The following is a 21,518-nucleotide window of genomic DNA, read 5'->3' on the forward strand; positions in this document are numbered from 1 at the left end:
GGTCCTCAATTTACCTACCTTAGAAAGGATGGAAGGCTGAGTCAACCTTGAGCCTGGTGAGAATTGAACTCGCAGTAATTGCAGGCAGCTGGATGTTAAATGCTGCCTTAGGAGGCATTAGCTTCCTACGCCACTCAGAGCTTGAGCCTGTTTCCAGTGTGCACATGCGCAGAGCTGCCAGAAGACAGGAACAATTAAGAAAACAGGGTTCACTTGGGAGTAAGGCTTGGAGATGATTGGCCCCTCCCATAAGACATAAAAGAGGAGCGAACGGGACGTGAGCTTTTGCAGGAAACAATTAGTTCATCTGGTCGGTAAAAGCTTTGGAAAAGTTCTGTTTGACTCTGTGCTAAGTTTGGCCTTGCCCTGCGTGTGGCAATTAGTTCTCTGGCAGCATTCCAAGGGAGATAAGATGAACACTCCCCTGAAAGACTGTTTGAGAAGCCTTTTGGACTGGGAATGACAATAATTCACAGCCGTTTGAATTAAAGAAGTTTGTCAGGACTAAGTTTGTGCTGTTTACTTTCTAAGGAAGCCTAGGTCAGAACAGTTCAGTCCTGGAAATCTCTTACGATCCCTTGATTTTAGATCTGTCTTTTATTAAGGGGGATCCCCAATTGTTTAAAGGTGCATTCTGAAAAGAAAACAGGCCCATCAACCATTGTGTCTTCCTGGAGATTCTGGTTGATCATAGTGGTTGCTCCTTAATCCTATGAGCTTTTATCTGAAGAGTGAATCCTGCTGTATTCCATGGGTCATATTTTTGAGTACTGTATTTTTCGGAGTATTAGATGCACCTTTTTCCTCCAAAAAAGGGGGTGAAAATCTGGATGCGTCTTCCAAATGTAGCCCCGCCCAGCTTCTCAAATGGAGGTTTCAGAGGCTGAAAAAAAAAAGCATCAGAAACGAAGCTTCAGAAAAGAAGCCCCCAAACAGAGCTTCAGAGGCTTTTTTTTCTGAAACTGTTTCGGAGGCTTTCAGAGTCAGAAAAGAAGTTTTTTTCTGAAACGGAGTTTCAGAAGTTTCAGAGGCAGAAAAAAAAAAGCCAAAAAAAGCAAGGCACAGAGCTCACAACCAAGGAACCTGTTGCTAAAATTCCCCTCTGGGAACAGCTGATTGGGGTATTCGGGGAGGCCAACCCACCTGCCAATCAGCTTTTTTCTTATTTTCCTCCCCAAAAACTAAGGTGTGTCTTAGTTACTTACTCCGAAAAATACAGTAGATGCATCCTATCAAGGTTTGATATTTCATTTGAATAATTCTCCTAAGGTCAGGGAGTAATTCCGGTTCTTATTTTGTTGGAAGAAAATATCCATCTGGGTTCAGCTCCAAGTGGGGAAAAAGACACTGGAAACATGGAGACTGCTTGGAAAGATGGTTTAATGGTGGACAGGATCACATGGTTTGAGTTCCTGAACAGAAAAGGGCTGAGATGTTGAGCGTGCCTTAGTTTTTATGCCCTCTCTGCGCTTTGAACTTCCTGGGGCATAGGAAGAGTGTCCTGATTGGTTGTCAGACTTCCAGGGGATGGGGGGTCTTAGCTAGCCTTGCTGGCTGATATAATCTTCCCAGGTGCCATGTGGGGAGTTTCTGTTGCTAGATGGGTCCTATTGTGTTGCAGATGATGGTCCATTGACAAAGGTGGGGGGGAATGAGTGAGCTTGGCTGAGGCCTTAATAGCCCATTGACAACGGTGGGGGGAGACAGAAAGCTGCTTTGTCTTTAAAACATGTTTCTCCATTTCTCATCCCGGGAAATATATTCTGCCTTTTTAATATTTCCTAAAATATTTCGTTCTTCTAGGAGAGGGGTAGGTGCTAACTTCCTACAATTCCTTGGGCCGATTTCAAACCAGGACACACTTGTCCTGAAGAAGGCATTAAAAGCATTTCATTCTTTGTCTCTCTGGAGAAGATGCCAAAGGGTAGTTAAAAATGTCTCACGCTTCTTTCATCGGCGAAACCTTTCAAATTCTTGACCTGCCTTGAAAAACTTCACGTCCTCTTCGTGTGTTTTGTCCCGGACTCCTCACCACCATCCCCAGCCCTGCTGCTTCCAATTTATTCTTGTTCTTCACTCCAGGAATTCTGGTGTACAAAGCCCACAGAATCATCGAGTCGTGCCAAGAAGCTTTCATCCTGCGGCTTTATCGCCAGAAGAACAAGCAAGGTTTCGTCAAAGCCTTCACCGATAACGCCCTGGCTTTTAACACCGGCTTTTGTCATGTGGAAAGGGTCATGCGAAACCTCTTCGTGAGGAAGCTGTATCTCTGGCCAAGGTAAGGTGGCTTAAGGATGGGAAGGATCGATGGAAGTTCTCGGTCATCCAGGTCATGGTTGTCCCAAAGGCGCTTTTCCAAAACGCGACTGGAATTTCTTGGTTTTTTTTTTTTTTTTTTTTTTTTTTTTTTTTTTGTTCCTCTGAAAACATTTTGTTTCTCATCCAGAACTGAAGAAGCCTGTTCTGACCCAGCTCCCCAAACACGACAAACTCTCTGCAGTTGAAGCAATGATTCCTTGATTAGGAGCGCCAGCAGCCCTGGCAAAAAAGTTTCTCTCTCAACGCAGGCTAACAAATCCGGCTGGCCTGAAGATGAATAGTTGTCTACCACACCCATTCATCTCTGCCCCCCGCCTTTTATCCCCAGAGCTAGGATGGAGCTTCATTAGCAGCGGTGGCTCTTCCATCCCAAGGACCGGCTCATAGATTTCCACTGCTCTTCTCTCCTCCGCCTTCTGCGCATCCGCGCATCAGGCACTGGGCCCAGCTGTTCCTCCTCTTCCTCATCAGCCACCTCCAGACCTGGGGGCTGTTGACTCTCCATCTGAGGGGTGACGGACCCGCCCAGACTCTGCCTCTGCCTCTGCCTCTGCCTCTGCCTCTGCATCTCTCTCTCTCTCTCCCTCTCTCTCTCTCTCTCTCTCTTCCTCTCTCTCTCTCTCTCTCTCTCTCTCTCTCTCTCTCTCTCTCTCTCTCTCTCTCTCTCTCTCTCTCTCTCTCTCTCTCTCTCTCTCTCTCTCTCTCTCTCTCCAGCTCCATTCCCTCTTCCCCCTCGGAGCTCTCAGGTTGCCTTGATGCTGACCCTGACTCCCACGCTGCCGCCACCTCCTCTGATTCAGCTGCTGGAGGGGCCGGCGGCCAACAGGCCACACCAAAATGTCAGACTCGGGTTAACGTTGAGGTTCCAAGTAACACCCTCAACGAAAGAAAACTCCCAGGCTTAGATTTCCTCAAAGTTACTATTTATTAGAGATGTCATATTGGCACATCTGGGAAAACCCGAATCTGAAAGTTTCCAGGTTTTCCCCACCCAAGTGAAAGTTCAATTCCCTGCCCCTCGTTTCCATCACATTTCATTTTTCATTTCATTTCATTTATTTTTGACTTATATACCGCCCTACTCTCAAAGGACTCAGGGCGGTGAACAGGCACAAGATAAAACACATAGAATACAAAAATTTAAGAGCAGAAGTAAAAGCGAATTAAATCAATTTAGCCCAAGACAAATTTAAAACCCCAGGTTAAGAACAAATTAAAATTTACATTAAAATTTCCATTAAAAAGAGAATGGGAGAGGTTAGGCCAGACCAGCCTGGTGAAATAAAAAGGTCTTGAGAGCGCGGCGGAAGGTGCGTAGATCCGGGATCCTCCGTATCTCTGGGGGGGAGCTTGTTCCAAATAGTAGGTGCCCCCACAGAGAAGGCTCTCCCCCTGGGGGCCGCCAGCCGACATTGTTTGGCCGACGGCACCCGGAGGAGTCCCTCTCTGTGAGAGCGTACCGGCTGGTGGGAGGCCATTTGCGGCAGCAGGCGATCCCGTAAATAACCAGGCCCTAAGCCATGGAGCGTTCTAAAGCAAAACCTTGAAGCGCACCCGGAAGACCACCGGGAACCAGTGCAGCTCGCGCAGGAGAGGTGTTACATGGGAGCGTCACATGGTCCAGTCATCCACAGTCCAAACTGAAGACACCTCCCTGTCATCCAACTTGCCAGGGCAAGGCATCCTTGACTCTCTGAGAAAGGAATGTTATTTTGACTACATATCATCTACACTCTATGCAATCCCCCCTCCCATTTTCCCACAGAAGAAGATGTGGCAGGCCTGAAGGCCCAAACGTAAAAGATGGCTTCCAGGTCTGACCCAAAGCCTCTTGGATGAGGAGCGAAATGTTTTCAAAGGGGAAAAAAACCCAATTGCCTTTTAGAAAAGCCTCTTTTTGGATTGAAAAGATCCTTCCAATCTGAGGACTTAGATGAACTGTCCATACAGTAGCTAGGAACCAGGACAGGGAGATGATTTGTGCAGTTCCTTGCTGAGATCTTCCCGTCTTTCTCTTCCCCAGGTTTCACGCGGTGGTGCACTCTTTTCTAGAGCGACACAAACCCGAAGTGGTGGAAATACACATCACTATGACGCCAGCCATGCGTGCCATCCAGAGTTCCATACTGGACATCCTGAACGCCTGTCTGAAGGAACTGAAGCAGTGCAACCCTGCTCTGGAAGTGGAGGATCTGTCCTTAGAAAATGCCATTGGCACGGCGTTTGAAAAGGTACCTCTTCTTTGGCGAAGTCGGGGGCGCCCTTCTCATCAGCTTGCCCTGCGGAGTGCATTGATTCGTAGAAGCCTTGAGAGTAGTAACGTTTCTTTCTCCGAATCAAAATGTATTACTTCCAGACATGGGCGTTCTAAAAAGTTGGACTCGCGTTCCCTCTGATTCGGTGATATTTCTGTGCTGATTACTAAAGCTGCATTAATTGCAGGATCTAAGTTGGACTTCCTTGCGGTTGAGCCTCTTCGGGAGGAGGTGGCCATTCAGTAACGAGGAGATAATGGTCTGTGGAGCTGAAATGAAGACGAAAGAGCCTTCAGCTTCCCAGGCTTTATGTCAGGTTCTGGTAATTCGCGGAAAGAAAGCATAGGACACAGTCCTGGTTTGCAATTGGTTTATCTTCGTCACAAATACCATATCTTTCGGACTTTAAGACGCACCTACCTTTTTTTGGTGAGGAAAACAAGAAAAAGAAAATCTGCCTCTGCCTCCCAGCAATTTTGCCTCCTTGCAGCAAACAGCCTGCTTTACTTTCGTGTTCGTTTTCAGCATAGCTTGATTAGCACAAGAAAAAAAAAATCTGCTCCCAGCAATTTACCTCCTTGCAGCAAGCAGCAGAGGCCCACGCAAAGAATCAGGAGGCCGATCCAATCAACTTGTGCTAATTAGGCTGTGCTGAAGCTGAAACGGGCTGTTTCTTCTTGCTGTTTGCTGCAAGGAGGTAAACTGCTGGGAGGCAGAGGCCAAAGGGTGGGGGCCAGTGGGTGGGCGGGGCTACATTTGGTGTATAAGGCGCACCTAAAGTTTCACCCCCTTTTGGGGGGGTAAAGGTGCATCTTATACTCTGAAAAATACAGTAACTCCAGCACGAACTGGCGGTCATCATGTGAAAACAGTGTCAGGACTAACCGCCCACCATTTAAGCCTCTTCCCAGCCCCGCCCATTCACCCATCATGCAGAAACCATTAGGCTGCAATTGGCTAGGCACACCCAGGGTGCAGATGCCTGCCCTGCTTCTCAGTTCTGTGGCTGCTTCACAGCTGCTCGGCTGCAGATTCAGCAACGGCAATTGGGTCTGGCCTGTCCTCGCCCATCTGGCCGGCATTCTGGCATGAGTCTGTTGGTCCTGTGAAGCGGTATGGTGCGTGGCGGGTGTGGCATGGCCGTGCGGGTCTCAGTTACCCGCCGGAATGGCAGCCCCAGGCCTCCAGGCACACCAGGGCTGACACTTAGCTGTAGCATTTGAAGGATATTCCGGGGAAGAATTCCCAGCTCAGAGGAGGAAATGCTTGGCTAGAATAGAATAGAATAGAATAGAATAGAATAGAATAGAATAGAATAGAATAGAATAGAATAGAATAGAATAGAATAGAATAGAATAGAATAGAATAGAAGAATAGAATAGAATAGAATAGAATAGAATAGAATAGAATAGAATAGAATAGAATAGAATAGAATAGAATAGAATAGAATTCTTTATTGGCCAAGTGTGATTGGACACACAAGGAATTTGTCTTTGGTACATACGCTCTCAGGGTACATAAAAGAAAAGATACATTCGTCAAGAATCATAAGGTAGAACACTTAATGATAGTCATAGGGTACAAATAAGCAATCAAATCATACTAGGAAACTATCAATATAAATCGTAAAGATACAAACAACAAAGTTACAGTCATACAATCATAAGTGGGGGGAGATGGGTGATGGGAACGATGAGAAGATTAATAGTAGTGCAGACTTAGTGAATAGTTTGACGGTGTTGAGGGAGTTATTTGTTTAGCAGAGTGATGGCTAAGGACAGAAAAAAACTGTCCTTGTGTCTAATTGTTCTGGTGTGCAGTGCTCTATAGCGTCGTTTTGAGAGTAGGAGTTGAAACAGTTTATGTCCAGGATGCGAGGGGTCTGTAGATATTTCCACAGCCCTCTTTTTGACTCGTGCAGTAGACAGGTCCTCCATGGAAGGCAGGTTGGTAGCCATTGTTTTTTCCGCAATTCTAATTATCCTCTGAAGTCTGTGTCTGTCCTGTTGGGTTGCAGAGCCAAACCAGACAGTTATGGAGTTATAATGCTAAGTTATAAGGAGGAAAAAGTAGTGATGTTTCTGTTGATTGTTGGCCATCCAAAGAAGCAATGCATCTTACGTTCATTAACGGCAGTTTCCCTTCCCTTTAATTTAGCAAAAGCCTCTTCAGATTGCGCATCTGTTTCTTTTGGAAGGAATTTCGCTGTGGTTTTATTTTTGCTTTTTTTTTTTTTTATGTTTTGTCAAATGTCATGAGCTTCAGCAGCACCTAGTCAAAACTCTCCCAGTTGAACTTTTCTCCTTTCTTTCCAGCTGTGTTTAGTTTAGGGAGCAGTCTTTTTTTTTTTTAACGGAGGGGCTGACATCTGTTAATACTTGAACTGTGTTTTTACATAAAAGAATGTTTTATGAGGTCTCCAAGTCTCTGGCTTGCTTATCGTAAGCTCGTTAACAATGAAATAAATGTTCTTTTATTGGGCGGTTGTGTGCCAGGATCATAACATCATTGGAATCAGAATTCATTTTTTTTGTCTAAAAAAATAATAATAATCTTGGGCTAAACAGCTTTAATCTGAGGTCCCTAAAAGTCGAACAAAAAATTTCAATGGAATCAGGTGTGGCTGTGAATGGGCAACATTGAAGAATGGAAAGAAATCTATGACTTGGTTCTTTTTAAAGGTTTGCAGCCCTCCAAATACTAAATACTGCATTAGAATGCAGTATTGCAGGCTAACTCTGCCGACTACCAGCAGTTTGATTCTCACCGGCTCAAGGTTGACTCAGCCTTCCTTCCTTCCGAGGTTGGTAAAATGAGGACCCAGATCGTTGGGGGCGATAGGTTGACTCTGTAAACTGCTTAGAGAGGGCTGCAAAGCACTGTGAAGTGGTAGATAAGTCTAAGTGATATTTTCCTTCCTTCTTTCCTTCCTTCCTTCCTTTCCTTCCTTCCTTCTTTCCTTCCTTCCTTCCTTCCTTCCTTCCTTCCTTCCTTCCTTCCTTCCTTCCTTCCTTCCTTCCTTCCTTCCTTCCTTCCTTCCTTCCTTCCAATGTGTGCAGTGGTTAGAATGCAGTATTGCAGGCTAATTCTGCTAACTGACAGCAGTTCAAATCTCACCAGGCTCAAGGTTGACTCAGCCTTCCATCCTTCCGAGGTGGGTAAAATGAGGACCCAGAATGTTGGGGGCAAGAGGCTGGCTCTGTAAACCGCTTAGAGAGGGCTGTAAAGCACTGTGAAGCGGTATATAAGTCTAAGGGCTATTGCTATTGTTTGTTCCTTCCTTCCTTCCTTCCTTCCTTCCTTCCTTCCTTCCTTCCTTCCTTCCTTCCTTCCTTCCTTCCAATGTGTGCAGTGGTTAGAATGCAGTATTGCAGGCTAATTCTGCCAACTGACAACAGTTCAAATCTCACCAGGCTCAAGGTTGACTTCCATCCTTCCGAGGTCAGTAAAATGAGGACCCAGATTGTTGGGGGCCATAGGCTGACTCTGTAAACTGCTTAGAGAGGGCTGTAAAGCACTGTGAAGCGGTATATAAGTCTAAGGGCTATTGCTATTGTTTGTTCCTTCCTTCCTTCCTTCCTTCCTTCCTTCCTTCCTTCCTTCCTTCCTTCCTTCCTTCCTTCCTTCCTTCCTTCCTTCCTTCCTTCCAATGTGTGCAGTGGTTAGAATGCAGTATTGCAGGCTAATTCTGCCAACTGACAACAGTTCAAATCTCACCAGGCTCAAGGTTGACTTCCATCCTTCCGAGGTCAGTAAAATGAGGACCCAGATTGTTGGGGGCCATAGGCTGACTCTGTAAACTGCTTAGAGAGGGCTGTAAAAGCCCGGTGAAGCGGTATATAAGTCTGAAGTGCTTTTGCTAAATCTGTTAAGAGATCAGCTGGTTTGGATCAAGCATCGATGGCTGCATCACGCGCTAACCACGATTCCCAATGCTGTATTTCCAGACAATCCGTCATTATTTAGATCCTCTTTGGCACCAGCTTGGATCCAAGACCAAATCCCTGGTCCAAGATTTGAAGATCCTCCGTACATTGCTACAGTACTTGACTCAGTATGACTGCGTCACTTTCCTTCATCTTTTAGAATCCCTCAAAGTGTCGGAAAAAGCTTTCGGTCAGAATTCAGGTAGGCACGGTGTCGGTTCACTCCGCGATAAAAAAGCGAAAGTTTTAATTAGAAGCAAAAACAGCAAACACACACGCGGGCCAATGTTCCCGAATGTTCCCATCTCTCCAGAAGGCTGGAGGACACGAAATATATCCAGCCTCCCACTTAACGGCTGTTGCTTGAAAAAAACATGTACCGTTCGCAATCAGATGCCTTAGTCATTATATAAGGAGGTCTTGGCCGCTGGGAAGGGAAGAAGGGAAACGTAAGGATCTGGAAGCCGGGTTATTTCAAGACATTTATCACACGTGGAAATTATTAGCGTTTCTGTTGCCATCTGTTGGGGCAGGTTCAAGCCAAAAGCAAAATTAAGTGGTAAATCTTTTTTCTGGGGTTGTAGGGAGGGGAGCATGGCACGTATGCCTGCCTCAAACAAGTATGTTGGGGTAAAAAAAAAAGAGAGAGAGAATTGGCTTATCCTTTAAGCTTTCTTTTTTTTTTTTAATCCCTCATTTCGTTGACATATCAATTTTGCGATAGTCCTACATGTGATAGGACTTGGGGTGAATTTCCTGGTTTATTAACTGCCTGTGATAGGCATATTTATTAATGTACTAATAGGCACACTTTGTTAATGTACGAAACAGAAGCAACCTAGAACTAAGGAGAAATTTCCTGACTGTTAGAACAGTTAATCAGTGGAACAACTTGCCTCCAGAAGTTGTGATTTGCTTCACGACCTTTTTTTGTAAAACAAAATCGGATCGGTCCTATGAAGACCTCCATTTACAATGGTCACAACTTTACGATCGTAACAGATAGGCTCCATTGCAGTCGTAAAATGAGGATGATCTGTAATGGCTCCAAACACCTGCATTGCAAAATAAAGTTTTCTTCCTTTGAACATCACTGGTCAAGTTTATATTTAACGTTTATCTCTCTTTATCGTCTTATCTTACTCCTAGGCTGGCTTTTTCTGGATTCTAGTACATCAATGTTTCTGAACACTCGGAGTAGAGTTTATCGCCTGCCAGAAGATAACGCGAATAAGAAAAAAAAAGGCTCGGAGAAAACAGAGGTCAAAGAAGCGAAAGGTATAGCACACCCTTCTTCACCGATGTAGCATCTTAGGAGAGCTGCCAGGCCGATATCTTCAAAACTTGGCAAGGAGTCACGAACCAATTAAGCAAACTGATTGTCTCCTGCAAACTCCCCTTCCCTTTCGCTCCTCTTTTATTCCCTCTGGGAGGGGCACTTCATCGTCCACCTGTGGCTTTACTCCTGAGTCGACCCTTGTTCTTTAGCTGTTCCCTTCCTCTGGCAGCTCTGCGCATGCACACGCTGGGAACAGGCTCCAGCTGTTCTTCTACCTCACTGATGTCTGACTCCGAAGGCAGCTGATAACTGTCAGACGGCCCTGGCTCCCTCTCTGCCTCCGACGCAGAGCCCTCATCAGAGCCTTCCCCAGACTCCAGGACTGGCCCAGGTTCCTCCCCAACCTCTTCACTGTCTGAGACTGCCACCAGCTCTGCTGGCCGCTGGCGGGCCACAACATGTGTAGCTATAACTATGAAATGATACTTACGGTGTCCGGGGTCACGTGATCCCCTTTTGCGACAAGTCAATGGGAAACCAGATTCACTTAACAACCGGGTTACTATCTTAACAAGGGCAGTGATCCACTTAACAAACGTGGCAAGAAAGATTGTGAAATGGGGCGAAACTCACTTAACAAATTTCTCACTTAGCAACATAAACGTTGGGCTCAATTGTGGTCGTAAGTCAAGGACTACCTGTATAGGGTTTTTTTGGGGGGGGGGGCTTCTGAATAGATAGGGCACACTGTTCTCAAATAATTTTTAATATACCGTACTTTTGGAGTTTAAGACGCACTTTTTCCCCCCTATAAGAGGGTGGAAATGTTGGTGCGTCTTATACACCGAATGCAGCCATTTTTTGGCCTTCTGAAACCCCGCCCCGTGCGTCCCGTTTTTGCAGAGGGTTTGGGAGGCCTGCAGAGTGCTCCTGGGGGCCGGGAAGGGCAATAACTTTTTTTTTCCTTGTTTACCTCTTCGAAATCTTGGTGCGTCTTATACTCCGAAAAATACAGTAATTCCAATATTGTTCCGGTGCTCCTGTACAAGCTTATAATCACCAAATTTAAAAACAAAACAAAACAAAAACCTTTGATGTTGAGCTGATGCTGAAAATAGGGGGGAAAAAATCCCTCATAATCTGTGTCCCCTTTCAGAACAGAAGCGGGAATTGGTCCTGGAAAGCAGTCCGAAGTGGGAAGCTCTGGGAGAAGTGCTGAAGGAGATTGAAAAGGAGAACGCCGACAGCGAAGCCCTCGGTGGGCCAGGTGAGGACCTACCTCCAGACAAGGACGGACAGGGTGAGACAGCCAGAAACCTCACTGGGAGCATCTGCCTTCTTTAGGCACACTTCAAGGGCAAGAGGCCTCTTTTGAAATTTGAAGTAGACTCCACACAGACTCCGAAAGAACTCCAGCAAAATAGACGCTGGATGTAAAGACGTTTTGGCATGAGGAGGAGAAAAGTGTGATATTGTCAAATAATCTGGGAGTTCTATGAAAACAGCTCTAAAGTCATCCGGTCGAGGCTTCCATTCAGGGGTGGGCATCAAAAATTTTAGCAAGGGGTTCTCTGCCCGGTTGCTGGGTGGGTGTGCGTGGCCTAGTCGGCCTCCTGCACCATGGTGGGGCGGGGGTATGCCCTCCCCGGGCTCCAGAGGCTTTTCTCAAGACTTCAGGAGGGTGAAAATGGCCTCCCCAGCCTCTGGAGGCCCTCTGGAGGCCAGAAACGGGCTCGTTTCCAGCCTTCCCGAACTTCCAGTAGTCCTGTTTTTCGCCCTCCCTGAGCCTCCGTGCATGCCCTGCGCTTACCTGCATTCAAAATGGGCCGTGTGGGGACTCCTGGGAGGGGAGGGCCTGTGGGGGCAAGGCCAGCCAGGAATGGGATTTGGGGGTTCTCTGAACTGCACAGAATCTTAGCTAGAGGTTCTCCCAGTGGTGGGATTCAGCGGGTTCGCACCACTTCGGGAGAACCGGTTGTTAACTTTCTGAGCAGTTTGGCACACTGCTTGTTGGAAGAAGTCATTAGGGCAGAGAACCGGTTGTTAAATTACCTGAATCCCACCACTGGGTTCTCCTGAACCCTTGCGAACCTACAGCAGCCCACCCCTGCTTCCATTCCTAAGGTCCAGCCTCAAGTTAAAGAAAGACACCGTCTCCTGAGGCAGCCTGGACCATTAGCATTGTCAAAATCATAAATGTGTTGAAATTGTTAAAAAATATATATAATTTTGGAGCTGTGTAAAGGGAGAGATTTTTCAGGGAGAGAGGGAGGGAAGAAAAGAAGGGAGGGAAGGAAGGAAAGAAGGAAGGGGAGGGAAGAAGGAAGGAAGAGGAGGGAGAAGAGGAAGGAAGGAAGGGGGGAGGGAAGAAAGAAGGAAGAGGAGGAGGAAGGAAGGAAGGAAGAGGAGGAGGAGGAAGGAAGGAAGGAAGGAAGGATATCCCTTCATTCCATCCTGAAACCGCTTCAGTTGAACTTCAGATATAAAACTTTTGTCCCAGGCTAGCTGAGTCCCCAAACAGTAGCACTTTTATTAGAAGGATGATGACAGATGCCCTATTTTGTGAAGACTCCATACTTATTTTTTTCTGTTAAAAATACAGATGGTCCTCGACTTACAACCATTCCTTTAGTGACCATTCAAAGTTACACTGCTACTGGGAAAAAAAAGGTGACTTACGACTGGTCCTTGCACTTATGACTGTTGCAGCATCCTCCCAGTCACGTGATTAAAATTTGGGCGCTTGGCAACAGGCATGATCCCCATTTGTGACCTCCCCAGCCATCTTCCAACCAGCAAAGTAAAGGAAGGGGAATCCGGGACTCGCTTAAACGACTGCGGGATTCATTTATCAACTGCAGTGTTTCACATAAAGTCAGGCACCCACCCTCTTTGGTTGGCATAGCAACAGAAGTTCTGGTTGTAACTCGAGGACCCCCTGTAGGAGAGGAAAGGTTGACTTGATTTCAAGCCGTACGCGTGGAAACTCTCTTTGGCTGCAGGCCGAGTGCTAGTATGTGCCAGCGATGACCGTACCTGCGCTCAGCTCAAGGAATACATCACCATTGGGACCGAAGCCTATTTAACCAGACTCTACAACAAAACCTTTGGGTCGGATAAGGAAGCGAGTGCGGCCGGCCTGAAGAACCGGAGAGAGGCCAAGGACTGTGACAAGAACGGCCAAGAACCGCTAGCCAAGAAAGCCAAAACGGAATCCTCCAAGCCGAAAAGGAAAAAGAAAAAGGCAGAGTTGACCTTGACGCAAATGTTGAACACGGAGCAGCAGGAAAACGTCAAGGTAGAAGAAGGAGATTCTGAGGACCTCAACAGCAGCCAGGAGAGCAACGGGGAAAGATCCGAGGGTCTCCAGTTAAAACTGTCCTCCTCCGATGCCTATTACGGCATCCTAAAGGAACCGCTGACCGTCATCCATCCTTTAAATGGCTGCGGGGATCCGTACGCCCTCACGTCCGTCTTGCACGAGGTGGAGCCCAGATACGTCGTCTTGTACGATGCAGAGCTGACGTTTGTTCGCCAGCTGGAAGTTTACAAGGCCAGCAGACCAGGAAAGCCGTTGAGGTAACGTTGGCTTGAAAGGGAGCAATGGCTGAAGGAGATTGTTCTGGTTATGTTTATACTCCAGGCTAAATAGGAACAAAAAATAAAAATAAAAATGTGAGAGGTCTTTGGTGTTCTCCGAGCTTGCTTGTCCCAACTGGACAAGCAAGGCACCTAGACTTTCTTCTTCTTTTTTCCTTTGAAGATGTTTTGCTTCTCATCCAAGAAGCTTCTTCAGCTCTGACTGGATGGTGAAGGATGGAAGGATTTATATTCCTTGCAGACAGCTGGTCATTTGTATCCTTTGAGAGGGACGTTGAGGCCACCTGGAGGTTTATCTGTGTCCTCAGGGTCACTTGAGTTAGTGCTTCTGGTTCCTGTAGTCTGCAATTTTTTTTCTCCTCTGGAAATCCATTCCTACTCCCGCACCATTCAAAGAGCGTTCATCCCAAATTCCATAGCTAAAAGTCTGTAGAGTTTCTCCGTCATCCAGGTCACGGTTGTCCCAAAGGTGCTTTTTCAGGAGGCAACTGGACTTCCTGGTTTTTTGAAGACATTTCGCTTCTCATCCAAGAAGCTTCCTCAGCTCTGAGAGGATGGTGGGGAATGGAAGGATTGATACTCCTTGCAGCCAGCTGGTCATTTGCATCCTTTTAGAGGGTCATTGACGCCACTTGGAGGTTTGTCTGTGTCCTCAGGGTCACCTGAGTTAATGCTCCTGGTTCCAGCAGTCTGCATTTTTTCCCCCTCTGGAAATCCATTCCTACTTCCACACCATTCCAAGGGTGTTCATCCAAAAGTCTGTAGAGATTCTCCGTCATCCAGGTCACGGTTTTGCTGCATGACCTGGATGACTGAGAATCTCTACAGACTCTGAGCTTGCTTGTTTTCTTGAAGACATTTCATTAACCAATTAGTGGGACTAAGAGTACTAACAATGCTGTGAAGAACAGCTTAATCAAGAAGCCAGCGAGAACATTCCCACCAACACTAACAGGGCAAACCACTGTATGAACAGAGAGCAAACTCCACTTCCTGTAGCTCTGATGATGTTACCTAGTCGGGTCATGAAAATGTCTGCAAGAAAATAACCAAGCTTAGAGAGTGCCAACAGATGCCACAGTTCAATTCTGCACTACAAATGTTGTCTTCTATTTATAAAAATAATGCCATTTCTTTCTTTCTTTCTTTCTTTCTTTCTTTCTTTCTTTCTTTCTTTCTTTCTTTCTTTCTTTCTTTCCTTCCTTCCTTCCTTCCTTCCTTCCTTCCTTCCTTCCTTCCTTCTTTCTTTCTCTTTCTTTCTTTCTTTCTTTCTTTCTTTCTTTCTTTCTTTCTTTCTTTCTTTCTTTCTTTCTTTCTTTCTTTCTTTCTTTCTTTCTTTCTTTCTTTCTTTCTTTCTTTCTTTTTTAAATAGACCCAACTGGATTTGGCCTGGCGAAATGAGTACATGCCTACAGTCATTTTGCAGTATTTACTCAGGGTCTTATAACGAGGAAGGACGTGTAGGTTGTGAAATCGGATCCCAGCCTCTCCTGCCTACACACAATGAATCACAGGGTTTAATTCTTATTAATTAGGAGAGCCTTAATCTTAATTCTTATTAAAGCGGAAAACTCGCTTGTTGCTCAGAGGCTTAGAGAACCCAGGGCTGGCTGGCCCAAGGCAAGGAGATTATGACACACCTGTGGAGAATTAAGAAGGTGCTATTGAGGCCGTATTTATTTTTTATTTTAATCTTCAGGAAACCTAGAGGAAACAGATGATCTGGATTCGCATTAAGCTGATGTTCATTTAGTAGACTTTGGTGTTGTAATACATAAGACACGATGAATGGTTTAGCATTATGAATATGCCTCGGCCATCGTGGCTTATTTTGCAAGCCAGGATGGAGTGTGTTTAGCCATCTAGCCGGCACCTTTTGGATTTGAAAAATTTTCTTGTCTTGCCTTGCAGGGTTTATTTCCTGATCTACGGAGGGTCGACGGAAGAACAGCGCTACCTTACCATGCTAAGGAAAGAGAAGGAAGCTTTTGAAAAACTCATTCGGTAAAAGGCCTCTTGGACTTTGCCTTTAGAATGCATTAATATGTATGTATGTATGTATGTATGTATGTATGTATGTATGTATGTATGTATGTATATACCCTCCCCACCTGAAAGGAACTCTGTCCCAACTGCCAGTTGCCTTATATTAACACAGTCTGATGCTTATATTAACATGCTCTGATGCTACTCCTTCACTACACCAGGTGTGGGCATGATTTGCACGTGACTCATCCGGCCAGCGGGCTGGGACATTCTACTTCTCCTCCCCCTCTGTTCCAACTGCCAGTTGCCTTATATTAACACACTCTGATGCTACGGACTTACACATTCTACATTCTACAGTTCCAGGCTTTAAGTGTCAATTTATCAAGCCTGAGCACATAGTTTCATAGCGAAGCACAAGCGTCCAGCTAGTACTTTATATTGTGTCAGCAACAATGAGCTGTGAGCAGGGGTGAAATCCAGCAGGTTCTGGAGAACCAGTAGCGGAAATTTTGAGCAGTTCGGAGAACCGGCAAATGCCACCTCTGGCTGGTCCCAGAGTGGAGATTTTGCAATATCCTTCCCCCAGGAGTGGGGAGGAAATGGAGATTTTGCAGCATCCTTCCCCCAGGAGTGGGGAGGGAATGGGGATTTTGCAGTATCCTTCCCCTGCCACGCCCACCAAGCCACGCCCACAGAACCAGTAGTAAAAAAAATTGGGATTTCACCACTGGCTGTGGGGCACTTTGAGCCGTGCAGAACGGTGGTCCCTTGAGACCCCATCACTCCAGCGTACAACAGGAGAGAATTTTGCCCCAAAGATTCAACCCAATACAGGTAGTCCTTGACTTGCAGCCCTTCGTTTAGTGACCGTTCAAAGTTACGGCGGCACTGAGAAAAAAAGTGACTTTGGACTGTTTTTCAGAACGGCGACCTTTGCAGCAACCCCCTCAGGTCACGCGATCAAAATTCAGAGGCTTGGCAGACTGGTTCGTATTTATGACCGTTGCAGTGTCCCAAGATCATGTGACACCCTCCCCCCCCCCTTTTTTTTTGTTTTGCGACCTCCCGACAAGCAAAGTCAAGAGGGTAGCCGGTTTCACTTAACAACCGGGTCAGTAACTTATCAACTGCAGCGAATCACTTAACAACCATGGCAAGAACGGTCGTAAAATGGGGCCAAACTCACTGAAGAAATGTGTCACTTAACAACAGAAATTTGGGGCTCGATTGTGGTCGTAAATCGAGGACTACCTGTAGAATTACGGTTCTATAGTCCACCAGATGTTCAGGATGGATTTGGGCATTTTTGTCTACCTGTCGAGTCTTTTCCAAGGACCTGGAATAGGCAGTTGTTATTATTACAGGCAGTCCTCGCCTTACAGCAGTTCGATTAGTGACCATTTCGAAGTTACAGTGACACTGAAAAAAGTGACATGGCGATTTTTCACACTTATGACCATTGCGGCATTCCCTCCCCAAAATTCAGATGCTTGGCAACTGACACTCCTATTTATGATGGTCGCAGTGTCTCCCGGGATCCCCTTTTGTGACCTTCTGACAAGCAAGGTCAACGGGGGGGAAGCCAGATTCACTTAACGACCGTGTGACTAACTTAACGACAGCAGAGCTTCGCTTAGCGACGATGGCAAGAAAGGCCGTAAAGTGGGGCAAAACTTTAGGCAGCTCAGAACCTTCAACCAGTGAAGAAATAAAAGGGAATTTATAGGTTCTGCTTGAGCAGAGGGCTGGACTAGAAGACTTCCAAGGTCCCTTCCAGCTCTGTTTTATTCTGAATTCTGAATTCTAATTCCAAAGTTTAAAGAACATGAAAGGAAAATGAAAAAGAAAAAGGAAGTACAGCAGTATGATTAGTAAAAAAAAGCTAAGATGGCCGAGTTGGGAGCAGCGAGCAAGGGGTGGGGGACATGGAGACTGCTGTCAATCTAGCAGCCACCTCCAGGGTCAAACTCCCCACATTGGGGTCCCCGGGCCAATTCTCAGAGCCAAGTCTTTAGGTCAACACAATCGGTATAGTTTTCTAGACTGGTCTACCTCGGAGGGCTGACAGAGGCTGAGTCATTTTTTCCAGTTCTTTCTCCTCTAAAATTGGCCAGGTTTTAATGCCAATTCCTATAAATGCCATTCTCTGCGAAAACTCCCCAAAAAGATTTCTACCCATTTGGAAGACTGCTAGAGCTTTTCTGTTGCTACGCAGCCCTTGTCCTCCTCTTCCCTTTCCATGTTTCCAAGGTAGCAAACTTACGTAAAATGATGGAGAGGATGGGCAATGAATTATATAACAAGTGAGAGAGGAAGCAGGCAGAGGGAGTCTTGGTGAATTCGCTCCCGTCCCTTTATCTGCGGCAGGCGTGGGAGGCAGGCAGGCGTGTGTTAGTATCTTCTCCTTGGTGATGAAGTGGTGTATGGTTTCTCCCTCTCTGTGTGAATGTCGGGTGGAGAGAATGATAAACGATCGAAAGGCAACCAAAGGGATTTGAGCCTTTCCAGTTTTAATCCAGCGCTCTGTAATGGAAAAAGAGGACAAGTCATTGGATAAGAGATGGGTGGCAAATAAATTTGATAGATACCATGTTTCTCTGAAAATAAGACCCTGTCTTATATTTCTTTGGACCCTGAAATAAGCGCATGGCCTTATTTTCGGGGAGGTCTTATTATTTTGGGGCACATGGAGCAAGACGGGGCTCCTCTTGCTGTTTTACCTGATTTCCAGCTCTGGCTCCCTAACCCTAACCAGAGGAAATGGCGGGGACCAGCTACGCATGCGTTTAAATATTTTTGGGGAGGGATTATCTTCGGTGGGGGGGGGGCTTATTTTAGCGCATGCGCTCAAAAGCCCAATTGGCCTTATTATCCGGGTATGTCTTATTTTTGGGAAACAGGGTAAGTAGGTAGATATGGATGGATGGATGGATGGATGGATGGACAGCCAGCAAATAGATGGATAGAGGGATGGATTGATAGATAGACAGAGGGATGGATAGATAGAGGGATGGATGCATGGATGGATAGATAGAGGGATGGATGGATGGATGGATGGATGGATGGATGGATGGATGGAAGGAAGGACGGACAGACAGACAGACCGAGAGCAGAGGGAAGGATAGATAGAGGGATGGATGATGAATAGAGGGATAGAGGGAAGGATAGATAAAGGGATGGATAGATAGAGGGATGGATGGATGGATGGAAGGAAGGACGGACAGACAGACAGACCGAGAGCAGAGGGAAGGATAGATAGAGGGATGGATGATGAATAGAGGGATAGAGGGAAGGATAGATAAAGGGATGGATAGATAGAGGGATGGATGGATGGATGGAAGGACGGACGGACGGACGGACGGACAGACAGACCGAGAGCAGATAGAGGGATGGATAGATAGAGGGATGGATAGATGGATGGATGGATGGATGGATAGATAGAGGGATGGATAGAGGGATGGATAGATAGAGGGATGGATAGATAGAGGGATGAATGGATGGATAGATAGCAGATGGATAAATGAAAGGATGGCTTGGAGAGAGAGAAGGAGGGAGGAAGAGAGAGAGAGTGCTTCCCCATTGACTTTCATTGTCAGAAGGATGCATAATGGGATCATGTGACTCGGGGACATTGGAACGGTCATAAATACGAGACAGTTGCCAAGCATCCAAATTTTGATCACATGATCATGGGGATGCTGCAACGGTTGTCAGCATGCGGGGGGGGGGGGGGAAACGGCCTATGTCACTTTTTTCAGTGCTGTGCTTCAAACAGTCACCAAACGAATGGTTGTAAGTCAAGGACTACCTATATTTAATTGCCCCAGTTTCTGCCCTGCAGAAATAGAAGTTAGTAAATTAAAACTATTTCCATTCATCCTCGTGTATTTCCCAGCTAGTGGTGAGTTACAAGCCGGACCTCCCCCCGTCAGATACAGTTTGAGAGATAATAACACCGTCCATCATCTCCAGGCAGAGCACTCAGTGGCCATGCCTTGTGGCCACAGGAGGAATTTCATTTATTTATGCATTAAAACATTACTATAGCTGCCTATCTTATCACCAACTCAAGAATTAAAACATGTTGATGGCTCTAGAGTGGATTTTTTTTTTCTCCCCTACATTCAAGCTGGACAGTTTTAGAGCTTAAATGTTAAGTAGTACTCATGCATCCTTTTTCTCTCCTTCCTTTCAGAGAGAAGGCCGGCATGGTAATTCCGGAAGAAAGAGAAGGGCGGGATGAAACCAATTTGGATTTAGCAAGAGATTCCACAGCAGCCACCGTTTCGATTGACACACGCAAAGCAGGTCTGTTTGGGGCTCTCTGCAACTCTTTTTAAGACCGTGTCTCAGTCTCTGTCCCTTTTTGGGAGGCTGGATTCACATTGATTCATGAAATGGTTGTGTGATGACCCGGGGCGTGGCACAAAGGCAACACAACCAGAGAATAATTCTGAGTCCCTTTATTAGCTCCAACTTTGCCCCCAACGTCCCTTTTACTCTCCGGTCAGGAGAAAAGCTCTCCAATAAACCTGTAACAGTCTTTGGCTAGAAATGCTCCAGTCCACTTGTTCTAAGCAGAAAAAGCTTCCAACTATAAATCCAACAAGGCAAGATAAGGTAATTAATTCGGCAGGGCAAGCAAGATAAGGAGTTCCAGAACTGAAGTAGCACGGCAGTAAATCAATCCAGTTGGGAGGACGCCAGGAACTCAGAGAAAGCAGTTAACACGAGATGAACTCAGCGTTTGTTCCCGACAACCGTCCCTCCCATTTGCCTCTCCTTTAAATTCCATCCCCAGGTGTGCCTTGTGAAGGGAATCGGGCCCCTTTCGTCCCTCGTAAGCCACGCAACCCACGTTGCTCTCTTCTCCGTTCTTCCCTGCGTGCCCTAGGATGAGGAAGGGGTGGGCCTTGGTCTTCATCTGAACCCCCTCTCCCTTGTTCTAACTCTCCTCTGCTCTGCCCAGCCTGACTTTGCCCTTCCCCAGTTTCCTCCACAGCCAACGGAGCCACTCTCTCGCTCTCTGTCAGCTGTTCGTCTTCCATCTCCGAGTCAGACTCCAATGGGGGCAAGACAGGTTGTGTGAATGTTCCACATCGCTTAAGATAGCTTTGATTTGTACATGGATTGATTAACAATTCCATTTTTAAGGGTTCACCCTGGGTAGTGCTAGCTGGCACCCTAAATATGCACGACTGCTGTAAACTAGCAATTTGTTTTCCTTCCATTCAACTGTGTCTGATTTTCAGGACAAGTCCCTGCAGTTTTCTTGGCAAGGTCTTTCAGAAGTGGTTTGCCATTGCCTCCTTCCTAGGGCTGACAGAAAGTGGCTGGCCAAGGCAGGGCCTGAACTCGGGGTCTCCTGGTTTCATGTGATCACCATTTCCGATCTTCCCAGCTGGCTTCCGACAAGGAAATGGGGAAATAGATTTAATTAATGCTCTCATGAGTCACTTCACAGCTATGGTGATTTGCTTAACAGTCTGCTTCATGTGGTAAAAAAAAGTCTCAAAACCAGGCATAACTTTACAGCAGCCTTGCTTAGCAATGGAAATTCTAGTCATAAGTCAAAGACTACCTACAGTTTGGCTTTTCATCTTTGGAATATCTTCATCCTTAAGCTTAAACTGGGATGCAAGGCAAATTCACAGCCACTTCCCATCCTGCAACTAGACAGTCCGTTAGTGCTCAGGCTAGGGCCAAGCTCCCTGTTGTTGGTGGTGGTGGTGGTTGTGAAGTCGTGTCCAACCCATCGCGACCCCATGGACAACGTTCCTCCAGGCCTTCCTGTTCTCTACCATCCTCTGGAGTCCATTTAAGTCCACACCGACTGCTTCAGTAACTCCATCCAGCCATCTCATTCTCTGCCGTCCCCTTCTTCTTTTGCCCTCCATCGTTCCCAGCATTAGGCTCTTCTCCAGGGAGTCCTTCCTTCTCATTAGGTGGCCAAAGGATTTGAGCTTCCTCTTCAGGATCTGGGCTTCTAAAGAGCAGTCAGGGTTGATCTCCTCTAGGACTGACCGGTTGGATCGTCTTGCAGTCTGAGGGACTCGTAGGAGTCTTCTCCAGCACCAGAGTTCAAAGGCCTCCATTCTTTGGTGCTCGGCCTTCCTCATGGTCCAACTTTCACAGCCATCCATTGCAACT

General features: G+C 46.4%; 1 protein-coding gene across 2 annotated transcripts in view; it reads left to right on the plus strand.

The window, feature by feature from the left end:
- Window positions 1–21,518, plus strand: part of ERCC4 (ERCC excision repair 4, endonuclease catalytic subunit) — a 29,997-nt gene that overhangs the window by 4,967 nt on the left and 3,512 nt on the right. Inside the window, exons 3-10 of one of the 2 annotated variants that reach the window (XM_034430261.3) lie at window positions 2,083–2,278; window positions 4,343–4,550; window positions 8,522–8,702; window positions 9,650–9,778; window positions 10,936–11,046; window positions 12,782–13,358; window positions 15,291–15,383; window positions 19,564–19,676. In XM_034430261.3, coding sequence (XP_034286152.2) covers window positions 2,083–2,278; window positions 4,343–4,550; window positions 8,522–8,702; window positions 9,650–9,778; window positions 10,936–11,046; window positions 12,782–13,358; window positions 15,291–15,383; window positions 19,564–19,676 — 1,608 coding nt within the window. Of the gene's footprint in view, window positions 1–2,082; window positions 2,279–4,342; window positions 4,551–8,521; window positions 8,703–9,649; window positions 9,779–10,935; window positions 11,080–12,781; window positions 13,359–15,290; window positions 15,384–19,563; window positions 19,677–21,518 lie in introns of both variants that reach the window. The other variant, XM_034430260.2, reaches the window with a different exon arrangement.

This window comes from Pantherophis guttatus, chromosome 14, assembly GCF_059756535.1.
Source record: "Pantherophis guttatus breed Tessera chromosome 14, ASM5975653v1, whole genome shotgun sequence".
Classification (NCBI taxonomy): Eukaryota; Metazoa; Chordata; class Lepidosauria; order Squamata; family Colubridae; genus Pantherophis; species Pantherophis guttatus.